Source organism: Aquarana catesbeiana, linkage group LG08 (assembly GCF_042186555.1).
Source record: "Aquarana catesbeiana isolate 2022-GZ linkage group LG08, ASM4218655v1, whole genome shotgun sequence".
Lineage (NCBI taxonomy): Eukaryota > Metazoa > Chordata > Amphibia > Anura > Ranidae > Aquarana > Aquarana catesbeiana.
The window spans coordinates 75,965,836-75,987,718 of record NC_133331.1 but is presented as its reverse complement, the minus strand read 5'-3'; the positions used below and the strand labels follow the sequence as shown (position 1 = coordinate 75,987,718).

General features: G+C 43.9%; 1 protein-coding gene across 1 annotated transcript in view; it reads right to left on the bottom strand.

The window, feature by feature from the left end:
• LOC141105853 (alpha-2-macroglobulin-like) overlaps positions 1-21,883 on the bottom strand; it is a 368,197-nt gene that overhangs the window by 9,857 nt on the left and 336,457 nt on the right. The window contains exons 31-33 of the mRNA XM_073595997.1: positions 20,249-20,339; positions 9,698-9,766; positions 9,296-9,398 (exon numbers count right to left, since the gene is read on the bottom strand). Of these exons, the coding sequence (XP_073452098.1) occupies positions 9,296-9,398; positions 9,698-9,766; positions 20,249-20,339 (263 nt within the window). The remainder of the gene's footprint in view (positions 1-9,295; positions 9,399-9,697; positions 9,767-20,248; positions 20,340-21,883) is intronic.

Below are 21,883 nucleotides of genomic sequence, written 5' to 3'. Positions count from 1 at the left end.
TTGTGTACACACTATCGGAAATTCCGACAACGGATTTTGTTGTCGGAAAATTTTATAGCAAGCTCTCAATATTTGTGTGTCGGAAAATCCGATGGAAAATGTGTGATGGAGCCTACACACGGTCGGAATTTCCGACAACAAGGTCCTATCACACATTTTCTGTCGGAAAATCCGACCGTGTGTACGGGGCATAACACTCCATCCCCATCTTCCACCCGATACCAAGTCCTCTCCAGCTGGGCTGACCCCAAGTTTTTGAGGAGGCCTGCCCCCTGCCAATCAGGCTTGAGGATTGGTCAGGGCCCTCAGAACACTCCAGGCAGCTCCACTTCACCTTTCCTCCTCCCTTTCCAGAAGATTTCAGCATGTTCTGGAAAGAATTGGGAGGTCTCAGTGATGCTGCCTGTGAGTCACCCAGCCCTACCTGAGTCACTCAAACCCTGACCCAGAAGAAAAAGCCAAGCCTACAACAAAAAAACTCTGTACACATCCTAGTACTACTAGAGGGTGCTACATGGGTACATCTATATTTTACAAGTAAACATTTACAGGGTGCTTCCATAGTGGGCTCAGTGCTCATTCTATAACATGTTTTGCCTCTGAGGCCTGGTTCACACTAGTACGATTTCAGATACTGCGTCAATCACACAGAATCGCACAACTATGGAAATCACATTATTTTCAAAGGTGCCCGTTTACATCAATGCAACGCGATTTTTGGAAAAAGTACAGGTTCTATTTTGGTGAATTTGCAGCACAATTTTGGCCCCATAGACATCAATGGAAATGCACTGAAAATGTGTGTGAAAGTTTTGTGTATAAAATCCAGTCTCCTTCTCGATACAAAAAACACATGCATGAAAAACACTTCAAAAACGCACTACAGAATCAAACAGAAAACAGGATTGAGCTGCAGCTGCATTATTGTGAACTTATCGTCAATTAAAAATTCATACAGAGCCCTGGAGGGGGGCGTGTCCGGACGTGCAGCTGGAAAGAAGTGTATGAGCTTGGCTCCTCATACCCCACGCTAATCCAGTGCCATCCGCCGCTTTTGTTACTTTTTTTTGCAGCAGAAAACTGTGGCATCTTGGTCCCGGACCCCTGCTGATCCGCTCCTGGTGCCTAGTTGGAACTTTACCGGCCTGATTTTCATCCATACTGAGGCCTCCTTTGGATCACCGATGCCCTCCGCCATCTTGGGGCCTACGGGCTGCCGGAGCTCCCTGCAGACTAGATTTGAGATCCGGAGGGTGGACGGACTGTCTGTCCATACCGGATGGCCGATCCACCTCCGGGGAACATCCGCTTTGACCCGTCGGCTTGGGGAGGACGTGGAGATACCTCAGGTCAGCCTAGGCCTATTGCGGCCTACCACGCTGCCGCGGCCTGCGGACTTGGCTGCGGACGCCACCCCAGGGACACAGTGAGTAACACCTACTCTGCAATCACCCGAGGCCGAGTCCCCAGGAGGCGTTGGGCTGCCCGATCCTTTGCCTCTACGTGTCTTGCAGGGGATTCAGGGCCTAGAGATGGCAGTAATCACCCGGCCGTCTCTCAGGAAAGACCGCGGCTTCTGCCTTCTCCTGGAGGCCGGTGGCCATCTTGGGACTCCTGCATACACCCTGCAGCTATCCCTTCCAATCTTTCTGCTGCTCAGGCTCCCATAAGGCATCTAGAACTGCAGTGACTGTCTCCCTCCTCTCTTTCTGATGGTGAGGGGAGGTGGAGATCTAAACTGGTGGATTTGTTAACTTTAATGAAACACAACATTACTTACAAGTTGGTTGCTGTCTAAACAGATCCGGGGTCCCTGTTTGTTTACTAGAGACTCTCAAATGCACCCCTCTTCTGAAATTCGGCTGCCCGTTCTTTCCTGGAGTTTTAAGCATCATCTGCCTTAATAGACACCCCCTCACAACCCCTACATAGGCCCACAGGACTTTTGACTAAGGTCCACATCATGTTTAATAGAGACTGTTCTCTAGCTATGTAAAATACAGCCTAAGGGGGGCGCATACGCGTGAGCAAAGGCAATGGACAATTGATTCCTCCGCTCCACGCCGTCAGATACTGTAACCCGGCCTAAACTTACATAGAAGTTACGGGGAGTGGACCGCTATACCCCACTGGATAGAGGAATTCTTGGTGCCGCAAGCGGTGATGTACCGCTCTACAAAAAGCAAGCAAAAAAATTGGCAGAGTGGCTCCAAAACTCCAGCCCTAGGCAAAGGCAAATCTAAGATGGCGCCTGAGCCTCCAGAACCTGATGATGATACACAGCTCTCTGATCTGGGACAGGGTTCTCCTGCTGAAAGCCTCCATCTGTTCCCCACGGATCACATAAGCCCTCAGCCTGCTGACTCTGATGTTATGCTAGCTAAGTTCCGCAGCATTGTTCGAGATGAGATAACGGCTGCCTCCCGAAAGCTTTCCTCAGAATTGGTCCGCGGCCTTAAAGAGATAGGCCACCGCACTAATCAATTGGAACGTCGTATGGACCTGGCTACCACTGTGTTGGAGGGCCATGAGGAAGAGGTAGACAAAATGTCCGCAGAATTGGACGCACTCAGAGATAAACTAGAGGATGCGGAAAATAGGGCCCGTAGGGACAACCTTCGTATTCGCGGAATCCCTGAAACAATTACCGACCTGCAGGGAACAGTCACCGCTTTTTTTCAAGAACTGGCCCCTGAAATCCCGGTGGACAGACTGGAATTTGACCGCATTCATTGATCACTGGCCCCTAAACCTTCCGAAGGCCCCCCAAGGGATGTCATCATTAAATTCCACTATTATAGGACCAAGGAGAAATTCTTACAGTCAGCTCGAGAACAGCGAGATATCTCTTTTCAAGGCAACCATCTCCAAATATTCGCAGACCTCTCGCCGGTCACCATTGCCAGGCGTCGAGGTCTTAAGCCTTACCTCCAAGTTCTACAATCCCACCAGATCAAATACAGGTGGGGGTTCCCCTTCAAACTTTCCTTCTTCTATCAGGGCCGCCAGTTCCATGCCACCTCCCCATCAGGTCTCAAACAACATCTCCAGGACCTACAATTGGATATCCCTCTGTCTCAACCGGATGCCCAGGTTTCACATTCCCAACCAGGTCCCTCTAGGCCTCCTCGTAAATCCTCTCAAGCATCACAACGTTCGCAATCTGGATCCCAGGCACTGCGGGACCTGCAGGCCAAACGATTCCAACAAGCTAATACTGGATGATAATCTCCACCTTTCCTTGATATGCAGCTCACTCTTCCTGGCCGCTTGAGTCGGTGTGCCACTGACTGTTTTTGTTCTAACTTCTAACTTCCAACCTTACTGGAGGATTTCAGTAGTTTGTCTTGGGGGACGTCCCCCTGCTGTACCCTTGCCCTACCGAGTTGACTATAGAATGGCAGGGGGGGTCGGTGCCCCATTGTAGGCTGCCCCGCTTGTGAGATGGCGGTCTTGGACATGGACCACCCCATATGGGATTCCCTGAATGGGTCTCCGAAAATAGTTTGCCCCCCGAACCACCTCTACATTACTGATGGCCCTCATGGAGTAGAGGGTTCATCAGGCAGAGGCAAAATATTCTCAGGACCTGGTGGGGTGGGGGAAGAGGGGTAAGAGGTCTTAGGCTGGGGACCTGCCTCCAACGACTGTTATATAGGTTGTTTGTTTGTTCAGTTCAGGTGTCGTGACCCTTCGCTCCTGTTCAGTGGGGTGCTGGGGCTGGCGCCTTGCTTTTGATTTTGGTGTGGGGTCCCGCCCTGCCTCCTGGGGGTGATGGTCTTGAGGCTGTCGCCCCTTGGGGGCGGGGGGGTCCCCTGCATCCACACCTTCGGGTGCCAATACTGCACTGAGGTTCTCATACTGTAACTCACTTTAAGTTGCTTGTTTTGATGCTATCTCTTAATTATTGTTTAAACTTTATGTCAATACTATTTAACCTGTTTGTATTGTCTTCACTATAGGCCGGTGGTTCAGATGGACCACTGCTCCCCCCATGGGTTGGCACATGGCTAAGATATTTGCCTTGACTATGCGCCCACCCTGTTGTGGGCTTTATTGCACACGGCGTGATACGTCAATGTATTCATTACATACTCTAATTAGATTTCTTTTTGGTATTCTCATTTATTATGTCTTTTCCTGTTTTTATTATTCTTCTCTCACTTTTCTCTCCCTCCCCCCTTCCCTTTTCCCTTGGCCCCTGGGGTGTGCGGATGGAGTAGTTCATAACATTATATCTCAGTCCCAATGACCCTTCACTGGCTATCCCTGAATGTTCAGGGCATGAATTCCCCACAAAAAAGAGTCAAGATTTTTAAATATCTTAAGCAACAAAAAGTAGACATAGCCTGTTTAAAGGAGACTCACTTTTCTTCTTCTTCCTGTCCCAAATATTTTGCAGCAAACTATCCCCAAGTCTATTTAGCTAACGGTCCTACTAAACAGAGAGGGGTTCTTATAGCCATACGAAAATTAGTCCCTTTTGTCTGCAACAAGCAGATAGCTGACCCTAATGGCAGATATCTTCTCTTGCAGGGCTCCGTTCAGGATAATGAAGTAACCATTATGACCTATTATGCCCCAAATGACAACCCGGGTCCGTTTCTGTCTCATGTCTGTTCTCTGTTACAGGTCCACCAGAGAGGCACCCACCTGTTGGCGGGTGATTCTAATGTGACGCTCAATCCTGCCCTTGATAAACACCCGGCGGATCATAAAGCCCCCCCTCCTGCAGCAAAAAAGTTTTTGTTGGCCTTACAAAACTTAGATCTAGTGGACATATGGCGGGAGTTTCATCCCGTGGGCAGGGACTACACCCACTATTCCCACCCTCACCACTCCCACTCTAGAATCGACCATGCGTTTGTGTTACGGAAACATCTCCCTTTAATAGATTCGGTATTGATTCTAGCAGTCCCGTGGTCAGACCACAATCCGGTCCTAACTGTTTGTCGTTCTCTACTCACTAAACCACAACACGCTCCCTAGGTGATGAACGATTCGCTATTATCTTTAAAACCGATCCTCAGTGAACTTAAAGAAGCTTCTGTGGAATACTTTAGAATTAATGCAGGTTCGGTCTCGTCCCCAATAACATTATGGGAGGCTTATAAGGCGGTCCTCCGAGGGCGTGTTATTCGAATAGCTTCTCAACGTAAAAGAGAAAGAATTCAGGCCCGACGCAAGTTAGAGCAGAACTTGGAGGACCGCTAGGCGGCCTTCAAATTAACCCCCACCCCTGCTAATCGCAGACTTTTAGACAAAGCCGTACAGACTTGGATCTATGCCTGTCAGATGAGGCGGATCGTACCTTACGTTGGGCCCGCCAGAAATGGTATGCTAAGGCAAATAAACCCAATGCGCAGCTGGCTAACAGACTGCGTACCTTTACCTCAAAATTTACCCCCATAACCTTGCGTACCCGCCATAACATTCTCACGGGAAACCCCCAGCGGATTTTGGAAGAATTCCGTTACCGACTTACTAAGCTCTACTCCCCCCCCAAATCACCTTTCAACTCAGGGCCTGACTGCATTTTTGAGTGAGATATCTTTACCTTCCCTATCGGAATCCCATACTTCCCTAATGGACCGTGACATACAGGTTTCTGAAGTTCTTCAGTGTATTAAGGAACTGAAAGTGGGCAAAAGACCAGGTCTGGATGGTTTCACTGCTTTGTATTACCAAAAATTTGCAGAGGTTTTGGCCCCATACCTAACGGCTACGTACAATTCGGTCAAGGGGGGTCATCCATTTACACCAGACTTGCTGACTGCCAACATAGTGATGATCTCTAAACCAGACAAGGACCATTCTTCCTGGGCAAATTTTCGGCCAATCTCTTTAATTAATATTGACATGAAGATATTGATGAAAATTCAGGCCAATTGTTTGAATTCCTTTCTACCGCGCCTGATAAAAAAAGATCAGGTGGGTTTTGTTCCCCGTAGGCAGGCAGGAGATGCCATTAGACGACTCCTTCAAATCCAACATATAGCACACGAAAGGTCCCTGGAGACAATGTTTCTTTCCTTAGATGTTAATAAGGCTTTCGATACTTTATCTTGGCCTTATTTGACACAGGTCCTTACACATTATGGTTTTGGCACCGCCTTTCTGGGTTGGATCTCAGCCATATATCACTCCCCTCAGGCCAAAGTGCGTTATTATGGATATGAATCACCTACTTTCCCTATTAAGAGAGGAACCCGCCAGGGATGCCCGCTCTCCCCACTTCTATTTATACTAGCACTTGAACCCCTAGCGGAGGCCATACGCTCTAACTCAGATATATCAGGAGTGGAAATAGCAGGGACGGCGCATAAATTGTCTCTGTTTGCAGATGACATTTTATTAACCATTACTAAACCCAGAATCTCCCTCCTCAATTTATTCTCTCTCTTAGACTCCTTCGCCTCGTTTTCGGGCCTTTCAGTTAATCAGGCAAAATCTAAAGCGATGTCTATCAACCTTCGGGCCCCGGAATTAGAATCCCTACAATCGGCATTTTCATTTCAGTGGTTAACCTCACTACCCTATCTGGGTATTAAACTTACTCCGAGGTACTCGGGATTATACCAAGCTATTTTTTCTCCACTTTTTTGGAAGCTGGAGGCTATGCTTACCTCTTGGTCCACACTTCCGATCTCCTGGTTCGGCAGAATAGCGACAGTACGCAAGACCTACCTTCCTAAATTACTCGATTATTTTAGAGTTCTGCCTGTCCAAGTGCCCCCCCACATCATTCGAATACATCAACGTAAAATTTTGCAGTTTATATGGGGCAACAAGAGACCCAGGATCAAGAGACAAGTGCTTTATGCGGGCAGGATCAATGGTGGCCTTTCAGTTCCTAATTTTCAAGCATATTATACAGCTGCGGCTATCGCCCCATTATCTCACCTGCATGAAAAGCAACAAATGCCACTATGGGCCACCATTGATTTAGTCGACGCACACCCAACGCCCTTGGCTTCTCTTCCTTGGCTTCCTAAATCACATCGCCCCCATACCATAGGTCCCTGTCTAGCTCACTCCCTTAAACTGTGGGATGCGGTTAAATACTCAGCAGGTTTAATTTCTCCTCATCTCCCATTACTTCGTCTCATCCACTGTCCTTTATTTAAACCAGGTTGTGATAATCCACTGCAGTTTAAATGGTGGACCGATAATGGTTTTACAGATGTTCATTCGCTATTCACCCCAACCAAGATCATCTCTTTCACGGCTTTACGTTCCTCACACGATATCCCCCTTAGGGAGCATTATAGTTACCTACAAATTAGACATTTTCTCCAACAGCTTATAAAATCCCATTCTGCCCCCTTTATTATGACCCAATTCGAGAGCCTTTGTAGATCCCGCCCCCAGTCCTCGGGTTTGATTTCTATCATATATATTGCTATAATTGAGTCTAAGACACCACCACTGAGACCCTACCATCTCCAATGGGAGGCTGAGCTTGGAAAGCAATTAGACCCGGAGGATTGGCAAAGCATGACTACGGCACTATCTAAATGCTCTAAAAATGTTCTCTTTTTGGAGAACGCTTACAAAGTTTTCTATAGATGGTATTATACCCCGGCTAGATTAGCAAGCTTCATTCCAGCCTATTCCCCTCTTTGTTTTCGTGGCTGTTCACAGGAGGGCACGATGGCGCATATTTGGTGGACCTGTCCCAGAGTTTGCAGATTATGGGTCAGAGTATATGCACTACTACGTAATCTTTTTAATACCACCATAAAACGGGACCCTTTTGAAGCCCTTTTATGGAAACCGATTATAGAACTTCTTCGTCCTGAACGTCAGCTAGCAGCACATATTTTCACTGCAACTAAATTGACCATAGCAAGGGCCTGGAAAACTCCTTAGTTTTGAAGCAGTTAAAAACACTGTGAATGATATTATGATAAACGAGAAACTTATGGCCATATTGTTGGACACACATGACAAGTTCCTCAGGATATGGCAACCCTGGGTGACTTATAATCGCCCATCAAGATTTGACCTAACGCTCCTTTCCCTATAATGAGCCTCCGTTCCCCCACCCCAGGGTCCTTCCCTTCCTTCCTTCCCTTCTTTCTATCCCTTTCTTTTTCTACTTTCATTTTCTTTCTCCTTCTCTTCATTCAAGCCCTCAGGCTTAATTCTGCAGAGAGTGGATATTTAATATAATATATGAATTGTCATATGCAGAGGTATGTTCTCCTCATTGAAGTTATTCAATTTAAGCTGACTTTATTTTTGGTTCTTTTAGTTCCTCTTTTTTTTTTCATGAAATGCTACATATTGCAACAATATCTTGCTATGTATATATCTTTTTTTTTTTTTTGTTATTCATGTACGTTTGCAAAGATACTACTTCGTGCTGGTCCTATATAGTTTTGCCAGTAAACGCGAGTTGAGGATGTGCCTTGGTATGTCGCCTGGCCTCGGCTTAGAGTAGCCTGAGACCAGGCTTAAATTTTTCATCATTAGCTCTAATGGCCGGTTACCGGCAGTCATGTACCTGTTCATTTATGATGTATCCATCACTGTTTTGTACTTTTCTGTTGATATATTTTTCAATAAAAACCTTTGTACAAAAAAAAATTCATACAGAGCCCTGTGACCTATAAACAGTGTTTCCTTCCTGCAACCCAATATACTGTTAGTACAGTGTCTTAAAATTATTCATACCCCATGAAATTTTCCACATTTTGTCATGCTACAGCCAAAAACGTAAATGTATTTTATTGGGATTTTATGTGATAGACCAACACAAAGTGTCACATAATTGTAAAGTGGAAGGAAAATGATAACTGTTTTTTCAAAATGTTTTACAAATAAATATCTGAAAACATTTATGTTTTTGGTTGTAACATGACAAAATGTGGAAAATGTCAAGAGGTATGAATACTTTTTCAAGGCACTGTATATGTGCTGTAAATAGACCTGGCTAGTAGTATATTGGATTACAATGTAGTAATGTATAATGTAGTTATTCAGGGCATTTACAACACAGTATTACATTATTCTGTAAATGTAGTGGAGAGAAGCTTCAGGTGATAAATAATATGCAAATGCAGTATTACATAGCATGATTAGTCATATCTTTAAATCACTGTCTCCCAATATGAAACACTAATTTCCACTGTAAAAAAAAATAGCTTATCAGAGTATATTAATATAAATGTAAGGATTCTGTAATTGCATGCCAAGCTCTTTCTAGCCATTTTCACAATAGATGGCAGAATTTTCCTGTGTTGCTATTTAGATAGCACATCAGAAGATATCACTTCATAGTTCCACGCACCTGGGCTGTAGTAGTCATACACTATGATGTTTGCAGGGTGCAGATTGTCTACATGCATTTCTTTCTTTGTGGCAAAAGCAAAACTATGAGTTTCATGATTAAGCTGTGGAAGAATATACAAAGATCAGTAATAAATTAGCAACAAATTGCCAGCAATAGGTTCTAAAATAGAATATTATAAGGATTTTTTTTTTTACAATCTGTGTTTCCTTCCATTGGCAATTTTAGTATTCTACTATAAATGGATAGCTCTATACAGAAGAAATAGTTTTTCTACAATTCACGTTATACCACTGAAGGCACAGGCATGCCCTTGCTAAAGTGTTTGTCAATGAAAAATAAAAAAAATGCAGAACATCAGTGTACTACATGTGCATTTCCCCATATTTTATCCCTACTTACCGAAAGCAAGTATATTTCAATGTATCCAGGTGAAAAGTCTACTCTTTCCACATCGGGCCATTTCTCCAGCTAGAGAAAATAAGAGTGTTACAAGCATCAGTTCCTTCCGAAGTATCTGAAGGAGCAATTGTTACCTATAGAGCCTCAGGTATAAAAAGAGTATTTAGGAGTAAGATCAATTCTCATTGCTTATAGCACCCTTTTAGATTCCTCCTGTTCTACCATAACGCAGTGAAATTATGAAATGGAGAATCTGAATGGCTGCTTTTTAGCTGACTCTTTCAGTCCTTCTTTCTGATGTCATACATGAAGTCCACATTATGGTCTGCAGTTGTGCCACTTCAATATTCTCCTTTTCAACCATGGGACAAAAATATATTTTTTATTTTGTAAAAAATATTTTAATTCCATGGTAGCTTGTCCCAGTATGTTAGGGGGACCACAGACACAACACAGTTCTCCAAAGATAATCTTTTTGCCAAAAAAAGTGTGGTCATTTTGTTCCAATGTGTAACTTGTGCATACGTTGATGAGCAGACATTGCCAATGCTGGTCTTTGTTATATAACGATCCAACAAATATTACAAGAGCCCCAATGCCAATAGGACTCTAGGTGATGCTACTGATCAGTAGTATAGAGACTCAGAGAGGGACTCTGGAGTTAGGACTGCTGGAGCACTTTAAGGCCATCTTTATAGCAAAGAGACAAAAATGTCTAAAAACCTGTCAGTGACTTCCAAAACTCCACCCATTGCTCCCAACTGTCCCTAATTTTGAGGGTCTGTCCCTAATTTGGAACAAAGTCCCCTGCAGTGGCGGCTACTGGGTTCTTCTTTTGGTGTGTGGTAAACAAACAACCAACCCACATGCCCCCCCGGCAGCGTAGCACTGAGACAGCACCCCCCTCCGCTGGGCGACGCGGCACTGACAGCACATGTGGCAGGGCTGTAATCTCCTCTCCTCCTCTCCTGGAGTGCGAGCAGTGGCGGCTTCAGTGTCCTCTCCTCAAGCTTCCTCCGCGGTGTGTCTCCTCTTCCGCCAAAGTGCTAGGTATCTAATAGGATCGCCTGACGCTTTGGCCAATTGGAAAATAGGTCTCATGACCTGCCTTCTGATTGGCGGAGAAGAACTTGCTCTGCACTCCGAGCCCACCCTTTTTTGAAGCCTATTAGAGCCTCTGGCTCTAATCAGGTGCTTAAAAAAAACACCCACCCCGCATTGGAATTCATAATCCGGAGCCCTGATATGTAGATCAGGGGGCCGGACGCATAGATGGGGGGGTGGCGCCCGTGCGCCCTCTATGGACGGGCTATCACTGGGCCCCTGTCTGTTCATCTTTCCTCCTCATTTGTCCCTCATTTTGGTCTGATCTATATAGTTGTATATAAAATGCACTATTTATCTTTCAAAAAGTGTTTCCCAGTGCTAAACCATTAATCCATTTTCTAAATTGTTGCATTTGTAAATGTAAACATCCAGTATAAAGGAATAGTAGTGGGTAAAAAAAGCACTTGTGTGTTTACCTAATCTTTTTTTATGTATAATTCTCCTGTAAGGGGGCGTGTCGGGGGAGGTGTCCTATGCCTATATCCTTTTGCTAATAGGTAGATGTCCCTTGTTCCCATCTCAAAAAGTTGGGAGATATGTTCACCTCTTGTTTTATATTAAAAAGAGTGGAAAACCACAGGGCCTGGACTCCTTGAATGGTTTGACACTGCCCACGTTGTCTTAAACCAATGTATCTCTAATGGGCCGAGATATACAGACAACTGAAGTGCTACAATGTATTAAGGAACTGAAAATAGGCAAGAGGCCAGGCCTGGATGGTTTTACGGCACTTTATTATAGACAAATGGCAGACGTTTTAGTTCCCCATCTGACGGCTCTGTACAACGCACTAAAGGACAACCAGGCCTTCATTTCAAACCTCTTAACTGCCAATATAGTGATAATACCAAAACTGGACCGTGACAATTCCTCTTGGGCCAACTTTTTAGAACCATCTCGCTTATTAACGTGGACATGAAAATCTTGACGAAAATCTTGGCCAATCGCTTAAATTCCTTTTTGCCACACCTGATCAAGAAGGACCAGGTAGGATTTGTCCCAAGGCGACAAGTGGGCGACGCCATAAGATGAATATTACAAATACAGCATATAGCCCATGGTCGATCCTTGGAAACCATGTTCTTGTACCTCGATGTGAATAAGGCCTTTGACAAATTGTCCTGGCCCTACCTAACAATGGTGCTCCGCCATTACGGTTTTGGTGCTTCATTCTTAAGATGGATATCGGCACTGTATGATTCCCCTCAGTCTAAGGTCAAATATTATAGCTTTGAATCGTCTCTTTTCCCTATCATGAGGGGAACTCGACAAGGTTGTCCACTCTCTCCGCTGAGGCGGTTCGTTCTCATCCAGACATAACAGGTGTCGAGGTAGCGGGCTCTTCCCATAACATATCATTATTCGCAGATGATATTCTGATGACCTTAACCAAGCCCAGAATTGCCTTACCCAACCTATTCTTCCTCTTGGACACTTTTCGTCTTTTTCTGGCCTTTCCGTTAACCCTACCAAATCGAAAGCTATGCCGCTTAATCTTCCACCCTCAGAATAGGCAACCCTACAAAGAGCTTTCCCGTTCCAATGGCTACCCTCTTTACCTTATCCGGGATTCGGCTTACTTCAACCTATGCAGGACTCTATCAAGCCAACTTTCCTTATTTATTCCGAAAACTGATGGATTTGTTGTCCTCCTGGACTCACCTTCCACTATCTTGGTTCGGCAGGATTGTAGCGGTTCGTACAGTATGACCTATATTCTGAAACTACCTTACTTTTTTAGAGTCCTGCCGGTTCCGGTCCCCTTACATGTTTTGCAGGTACATCAACACAAAATCCTGAAGTTCATCTGGGGCTCCAATCTTATATGCCCGTAAGATCAATGGAGGGCTTTCGGTCCCCAATTTGCAAGCCTACTACTATACAGCAGCAAATATAGTCCCATTATCTCATCTTCATGAGATCTCCAATATGCCACTATGGGCCACTATTGATCTAGTGGACTCATATACGATACCAGTCTCCTCTCTGCCCTGGCTCCCCCTATATATCGTGCTACCACGATCGGTCCATGCCTGGCACATTCCTTCCGCCTATGGGATTCAATTAAATTCTCTGCAGGTCTGATTTCTCCTCATCTTCCCCTACTCCAAATCCTACACTCTCCATTAATCCTGCCAGGGTGTGATAACTCCCAGCAGATCTCTTGGTGGATGGCTAATGGTTTTGTGGATATTCACTCTTTGTTTACCCCCACTAGGATCATTGCATTTGAGGCCCTGCGTTCCTCTCACAATATTCCCCTACGAGAACATTATAGCTACCTACAGCTCTGATACTTCCTCCAACAGCTTATAAAATCTAGGCCCATTCCCTACAATCTGACTCCCTTTGAAAGCATCTGTAGGGCCCGACCTCAAACCTCTGGCTTGATATCTTTAATTTACTCTATCATCTCCTCTAAAAAAACACCTTTAAGATCTTACCACCTTCAGTGGGAGGCGGAATTAGGGAGGCAGCTGGATCCGGAGGACTGGCAGGTCATGACTGTAACACTATCTAAATGTTCAAAAAATGTTTTACTCTCGAAAATACTTACAAAGTACTTTACAGATGGTACTACACACCGGCTAGGCTGGTTCATTTCATTCCAGACTACTCTACTTTGTGTTTTCAAGGATGCTCTCAAGAGGGCACTATGGCACACATTTGGTGGACATGCCCAAAGGTATGTAGACTATGGGTCAGAGTCTACTCTCTTTTCCGCAACATACTTCATACCAACCTTAAAAGGGATCCCTATGAAGCTCTCCTCTGCAAACCAATAGCTGAATTGCTCCGATTGGAGCACCAGCTGGCAATGCATCTCTTTACTGCAACCAGGTTAACTATAGCTAGGGCATGGAAAACACCTATACTTCGTTTTGAGGTGGTAAAAAACGTATGAACGACATAATGGTAAACGAGAAACTGACTGCTATACTATCAGACACCCACAAAAAAATTCCTTCGGGTTTGGCAACCCTGGATCGACTATAATAAACCTTCCAGATTTGATACTACGCTTCTCTTGATTCAATACGCTTCTGCTCCCCACCGTATGGACTCCCCTTTTCTTTCTTTCCCTTTCCTTCTCCATCTTTCAGCCCTTTTTCTCTTTCCTCTTCTCTTTCTTTAGCTTGATATTTCATCCATTCTTTTAGATTGCCAGGCCACCAGGCGTTTGCCTGGGATGGTTACATTGCTAGCTATATAGTACTGTTCAAAGTTGTACTCTGGTTGATATACAATTTTGAAATATATGGTTGATAAGGACTAAGGTTTAACAAAATATGTGGATGCTTTAGTTTGTACACTTCACGCAACGTTCCTCAGAATAGTGAAGCCCCAGACTGCGTTTCTCATTTTTCAGATGTTTCGTATGGCTGATTTTGGTATTTCTGGAATTTAAACACTTCTGTTTTGCATATATTCCCCCTTTTTCCTTCATCCAAACCTTGTCCTGACTTTTTTTAAAGTTCAACTGCAATGTATCCACCAAACTGTCAAGCAGTACTGTTGAACTGAATATTAATACAATCTTTATAAAAGAAAAGAGTGGAAAACACACTAAAGTGCATACAATCCTATATAAACACATCAATATTGTATTTGCATCAATTCAATACCAAAAAAAAAGACAAAAAAAATCTTGGCCAAGAGTAACACATAAAAATAACACTACCTACACTTTGTCCATGAATATACCCCTGGTATATAACCCTAAAACAAGACAAGATTTTGAAAATGAAATCCAAGGACACCCTATTGGCCCACCCACTTTTAAAACTACAACTACAAAGCACACCAAGGACTTACAACAGGGACTGTCCCCAGGAAATTGAGATAATTGATACCTTCAATTTAAATTTAAAATAGTGCATGTCCTCAACTTGTGGGTGTGGCCAAATTGCTGTAACAATGGGAGGTTCCTAAAGGGGTATGATTAAATAAAACCCAAGGCTATGCTGATATGTGTCAAGAGTGTGCAATGTACAGAGCACAGGGTCAGGTGTAAGTAATGCACAGATTGCAGGGATTAGTAGAAAGTAATGCACAGATTTCAGTGATCAGTAAGTAAAAAACAGATTGCATGGGTCTGGAATAAGTAAAGTACAGATTGCAGGGATCAGAAGTAAGATACACATTGCAGAGGTCAGGAGTAAGTAATGATGAGAATGCAGGGGGTCAGGAGTAAGTAAACACAGAGTGCAGGTGTCAAGAGTAAGTATCACACAGAATGCAAGGGTCAAGAGAAGTAACACACATAGTGCAGATGTTAGGAGTAAGTAATGCAGAGATAGTAGAGGTCAGGTCAGAAGTAACCCTTGGAAAAGAGAGTTCAGGAGTAAGTAAAGCACAGAATACTGATTTCAAGAGTAACTGACACATGGAAAGCAGAGATGAGACATAAGTAATCTATGAAGAGCAGAGTAAATAACACACAGAGTGCAGAGGTCAGGAGTAAGTAATGCACAGATTATAGGGTAATAATTGCATGTTAAGTATATTTAAAATATACTGCACCTTGTTCTTTGGCTTGGTGGCTCACTGGTTTCCCACATGTTAAATCTCCGGCATCCTTCCGTTACCTTACCTCTTTATTGCAGGCACCCCTGGCATCATCTAATTTTAGTTGATGCTTGCGTAGTGCGACTGGCACCTACTTACTGCACGATTTAGGCTGTGCTGCCAGACCCCCGTGGAAATGTGAACTAATGGTAATCTTAATGTATGTGTTGCACTACTGCGGTACCATTAACCTTACTGTTTTGCACCACTACACTGACACTACCGTGTGCACATCCCAGTCTCACCACACTTGTTGGAAAAGGGCTATTTTGCTTTTCTTTAAAGGACTATTTTGCTTTTCATGGGTCATATTTGGATGGGTCATCACCATAGCAAGACAGAAGGATGCAGCAGCTACAGCTGCTGATCTGTATATTCTGACAGCTGCAGGTGCTGTTGTCAGACTCAGAACACAATGTCCCAGACAGAGAGCATTCCTTAATCCACCTCATTTGCGAGGATTGAGGAATCTGGTAGTTTTTTTTTTTTCCATTCAGCCCACTGGCTGAAAGAAATAATACAAAAAAAATAACAGTGTATAGGTAGCTTAAGTCTCCAAAGGCTTGTCATATAATGCAGAACTGCAGGAGGACCCAAGTTTGATAATGAACATCAACTGTCCATTCAGGAAGAATATCTGTGCTAATATTGCATTGCCAGGCCAACGCTTAACCTTTCTGCAATGTTACACCAAGTTTCAGTATGACATTAAGAACTTGTGTGCATTAGATATAATATATAACTATATTTTTGTCTCCTGCAACGCACTGCTGAAAGTGCATCAACATACGTAAAAGCTGCAGATAGTTTTTTTGTCAATTATCCCCACTGTACATCTTCTGTTTCACTTCCACAGTAAAGAATCAAAAAGTGAGCCTCATTACCCTGATCTGGCAATAAATTATAATGAACCTCTTTTGCCAGTCATGGCCTTATTTTAGGTTTGCATATTTTTGTTGCCTGACCTGAGTTTGCTCAACCACACAACAATGTATTGCTTCAAAATATAGCGCTTCACACCAATCATGCATGTGTACAGAATCTCACAAAAGTGAGTACACCCCTCACATTTTTGAAAATATTTTATTATATCTTTTCATGTAACAACACTGAAGAAATGACACTTTGCTACAATGTAAAGTAGTGAGTGTACGGCTTGTTAACAGTGTAAAATTGCTGTCCCCTCAAAATAACTCAACACACAATCATTAATGTCTAAACCGCTGGCAACAAAAATAAGTACACCTCTAAATGTGCCAAATTGGGCCCGATTAGCCATTTTCCCTCCCCGGTGTCATGTGACTCATTAGTGATACAAGGTCTCAGGTATGAATGGAGAGCAGGTGTGTTAAATTTGGTGTTATCGCTCTCACTCACTCATTCTGGTTACTGAAAGTTCAACATGGCACCTCATGGCAAAAAACTCTGAGGATCTGAAAAAAAAATTGTTGCTTTACATACATATGGCCTAGGCTATAAGAAGATTGCCAAGACCCTGAAACTGAGCTGCATCATGGTGGCCAAGACCATACAGTGGTTTAATAGGACAGGTTCCACTCAGAACAGGCCTTGCCATGGTCGACCAAAGAAGTTGAGTGCACGTGCTCAGCGTCATATGCAGAGATTGTCTTTGGGAAATAGAGGTATGAGTGTTGCCAGCATTGCTGCAGAGGTTGAAGGGGTGGGGGGGGGGGGGTCAGCCATGCAGTGCTCAACCATACGATGCACACTGCATCAAATTGGTCTGCATGGCTGTCATCTCAGAAGGAAGCCTCTTCTATAGATGATGCACAAGAAAGCCCGCAAACAGTTTGCTGAAAACAAGCAAACTAAGGACATGGATTACTGGAACCATGTCCTGTGGGCTTTCGAGACCAAGATGGACTGATGGCCTGGCCAAGCATGTCTCCAGACCTAAACCCTATTGAGCATCTGTGGGGCATCCTCAAACAGAAGGTGGAGGGGCGCAAGGATGAAGCTAAGGGGAAAATAATACTGGGAGTATGCTATAGGCCCCCTAACCTGAGGGAGGAAGTGGAGACGGATCTCCTATCACAAATTGGATTAGCAGCAAGGATGGGAAGTGTTATCATAATGGGGGATTTTAATTATCCAGACATAGACTGGGCGGAGGGAACCGCGCATTCATTTAAGGCTCGCCAGTTCCTTAGTGTCTTGCAGGACAATTTTATGGGTCAGATGGTAGACGCACCAACTAGAAATAAAACATTACTAGATCTACTGATTACCAACAATACAGACCTGATAACAGATGTGGAAATACGGGGCAATTTAGGTAACAGCGATCACAGGTCAATTAGTTTCAGTATAAATCACACAAATAGGAGACATGAAGGGAACACAAAGACACTGAATTTCAAAAGAGCCAACTTCCCTAAACTACAAACCTTGCTAAAAGGCATACATTGGGATAAAATATTAGGAACAAAGAATACGGAGGAGAGATGGGTTTGCTTTAAGAGCATATTAAATAAGGGCATTAGCCAATGTATCCCATTGGGTAATAAATTTAAAAGAGCGAACAAACATCCTGGATGGCTTAACTCCAATGTAAAAATGCATATAAAAGCAAAGGAGAAGGCCTTCAAAAAATACAAGGTTGAGGGATCATCCACAGCATTCAGAATTTATAAAGAATGCAATAAGAAATGTAAGGGTGCAATTAGGTTGGCTAAGATAGAACATGAAAGACACATAGCGGAGGAGAGCAAAAAAAAATCCCAAGAAATTCTTTAAGTATGTAAACAGTAAAAAAGGGGGGACAGACCATATTGGCCCCATAAAGAATGAGGAAGGACATCTGGTTACAAAGGATGGGGAGATGGCAAAGGTATTGAATTTATTCTTCTCCTCAGTCTTCACGAGTGAATCGGGGGGCTTCAGTAACCAAAACTGCAGTGTTTATCCTCATGACACAACACAGGAAGCACCTACATGGTTAACAGAGGACGGAATTAAAATTAGACTTGAGAAACTTAACATTAATAAATCACCGGGACCAGATGGCTTGCATCCGAGGGTACTTAGGGAACTCAGTCAGGTGATTGCCAGACCGTTGTTCCTAATTTTTACAGACAGTCTATTGACTGGAATGGTACCAGCTGATTGGAGAAAAGCCAATGTAGCACCAATATTTAAAAAGGGCCCAAAAAACATCCCTGGGAATTACAGACCAGTTAGCCTAACATCAATAGTATGTAAACTCTTGGAGGGGATGATAAGGGACTATATACAAGATTTTAGTAATAAGAATGATATCATTAGCAGTAATCAGCATGGATTCATGAAGAATCATTCTTGCCAAACCAATCTATTAACCTTCTATGAGGAGGTGAGTTGCCATCTAGATAAAGGAAGGCCCGTAGACGTGGTGTATCTGGATTTTGCAAAAGCATTTGACACAGTTCCCCATAAACGTTTACTGTACAAAATAAGGTGCGTTGGCATGGACCATAGGGTGAGTACATGGATTGAAAACTGGCTACAAGGGCGTGTTCAGAGGGTGGTGATAAATGGGGAGTACTCAGAATGGTCAGGGGTGGGTAGTGGGGTTCCCCAGGGTTCTGTGCTGGGACCAATCCTATTTAATTTGTTCATAAACGACCTGGAGGATGGGATAAACAGTTCAATCTCTGTATTTGCAGACGATACTAAGCTAAGCAGGGCAATAACTTCTCCGCAGGATGTGGAAATCTTGCAAAAAGACCTGAACAAATTAATGGGGTGGGCGACTACATGGGGGAATCTAGGATGGAAAAGGACCTGGGGGTCCTAGTGGATGATAGGCTCAGCAATGGCATGCAATGCCAAGCTGCTGCTAATAAAGCAAACAGAATATTGGCATGCATTAAAAGGGGGATCAACTGCAGAGATAAAACGATAATTCTCCCGCTCTACAAGACTCTGGTCCGCCCGCACCTGGAGTATGCTGTCCAGTTCTGGGCACCAGTCCTCAGGAGGGACGTACTGGAAATGGAGCGAGTACAAAGAAGGGCAACAAAGCTAATAAAGGGTCTGGAGGATCTTAGTTATGAGGAAAGGTTGCGAGCACTGAACTTATTCTCTCTGGAGAAGAGACGCTTGAGAGGTGATATGATTTCAATTTACAAATACTGTACTGGTGACCCCACAATAGGGATAAAACTTTTTCGCAGAAGAGAGTTTAATAAGACTCGTGGCCACTCATTACAATTAGAAGAAAAGAGGTTTAACCTTAAACTACGTAGAGGGTTCTTTACTGTAAGAGCGGCAAGGATGTGGAATTCCCTTCCACAGGCGGTGGTCTCAGCGGGGAGCATTGATAGCTTCAAGAAACTATTAGATAATCACCTGAATGACCGCAATATACAGGGATATGTAATGTAATACTGACACATAATCACACACATAGGTTGGACTTGATGGACTTGTGTCTTTTTTCAACCTCACCTACTATGTAACTATGTAACTATGTCTCTAACATTCACCAGCTCCGTGATGTCGTCATGGAGGAGTAGAAGAGGACTCCAGTGGCAACCTGTGAAGCTCTGGTGAACTCCATGCCCAAGAGGGTTAAGGCAGTGCTGGAAAATAATGGTGGCCACACAAAATATTGACACTTTGGGCCCATTTTGGACATTTTCACTTAGGGGTGTACTCACTTTTTTTGCCAGCAGTTTACAGATTAATGGCTGTGTGTTGAGTTATTTTGAGGGGACAGCAAACTTACACTGTTATACAAGCTGTACACTCACTACTTTGCATTGTAGTAAAGTGTCATTTCTTCAGTGTTGTCACATGAAAAGGTATAATAAAATATTTACAAAAATGTGAGGGGTGTACTCACTTTTGTGAGATACTGTATGTGACACCTACCTTATTAATACTCTTTCTATCAGGAATATGCCCCGATAAATGTTCCACCTTAATCACAACCATGTTGGTTTTGGGTCGTTTTCCCAAGTATCTACAAAAAAAAAAAAAAGATTTTAAAGGTGAGCCAACTGCAGGATTTGTAAGCATGTATCAGGGAAATAAATACATAATATAAGAGTAACACAATAATAGGTAAAGGTTGTCCCAGAAAATTATTAAATACTTTCTGGTGATAAAAAAAAAAAAGTTAAAGATTTCCCACCATTTTTTGCTGATCCCTGACCAGTCTTGTTGCTGCCCTCTCACTGACATCATCATGTACTATGAAAGACCAGCAGCCACAGCTGGTCCTGCATTGCACTTGGTGTAGGAATACTGTCCACATTTCAGTGTGGGAGGACCAAAGTGATATCTAACACACGACCATGGGGTAAGGTAAGTTTTATTTAGAGAGATCACCCCTGACAAAATGAGCAATAAATCCTTCATCAGATAGGGGCAATATTCTGCACACTCTTAATCAAAAAAGGATATATAGGCCATACTGTGTCCAGGTTTATTTATAACAAAGTTAGAGTGGCTAAGTCAGTGGTTCTCAACTCCTGTCCTCAGGACCCACTAACAGGCCAGTTTTGCAAGATAACTGAAATACATCACAGGTGATCTCATTTGCTACTCAGTGAATGTAGTATTCTAGTCTGCATCTCCCCAAGGTAATACTTAAAATCTGGCCTGTTAGTGGGTCCTGAGGACAGGAGTTGAGAACCACTGGGCTAAGTGGTTAGCACTTTTGCCTAGCAGCACTAGGGTCACTGATTCGAATCTGTCATGGTTATGCAATAGAGTTTTGTTTCTCAGATTACCTGTCTCCATGTGTTCATCTCTAAAGACCAGCTGTCTCTCACCTGACTGCTTTTATTAACTCTCCTCTAGCATGGCTCCACCCCAGCTCCTATCAGAGAACTCTATATTAACCTCTGCACTGCAGGCCAGCCCTGCTGATCAACCTTTGTGTGTTTTGGCTTCCTGTTCCTGCCTGCCGTGTGCTCTATGTTTGTTTCTGTTACCGACTCTGGCGTGTTCTCTACTATTCCTGTCTGCTTGTGACCCTGACCTTTGGCATGTACTCTGTTGTCCTTGTCTGCTTGTGGCCCTGACCTTGGCGTATTCCTTTACTATCCCTATCCTCCTGTTGCCTACTGTGGGTGTGAGCTGGGGGACCCTGGGGGTCGCGACCTGGAGCCAGTTGCAGCCCAGTCCATCCTCACCACTAGAGGCTCTGGTGAACACCTGCTGGCTCTTAGACTCCGCGCCCCAGGGAATCCTATGCTCTAACCCCATTGGGATCCGTGTTGGTGTTCCAGCACCCCTGCCTTCCTTACACCCGGACTCCCATCCACAGCAGTCAGCCGTAGGGTCCACTGCCTTGCGGTGCACTCCTGATCCCAACGGTGTGCATTTGTCACTTAGCCTCAAGGTGACCTGACAGAATCCCAACCATGACACTACCTGCCTGGAGTTTGCATGCTCTCCCTGCACCTGCATGGGTTTCCTCCCACACTCCAAAGACATGCTAGTAGGTTAATTCGCTCATGTCTAAATTGGCCCTAGTATTATTATGATTATTTATTATTT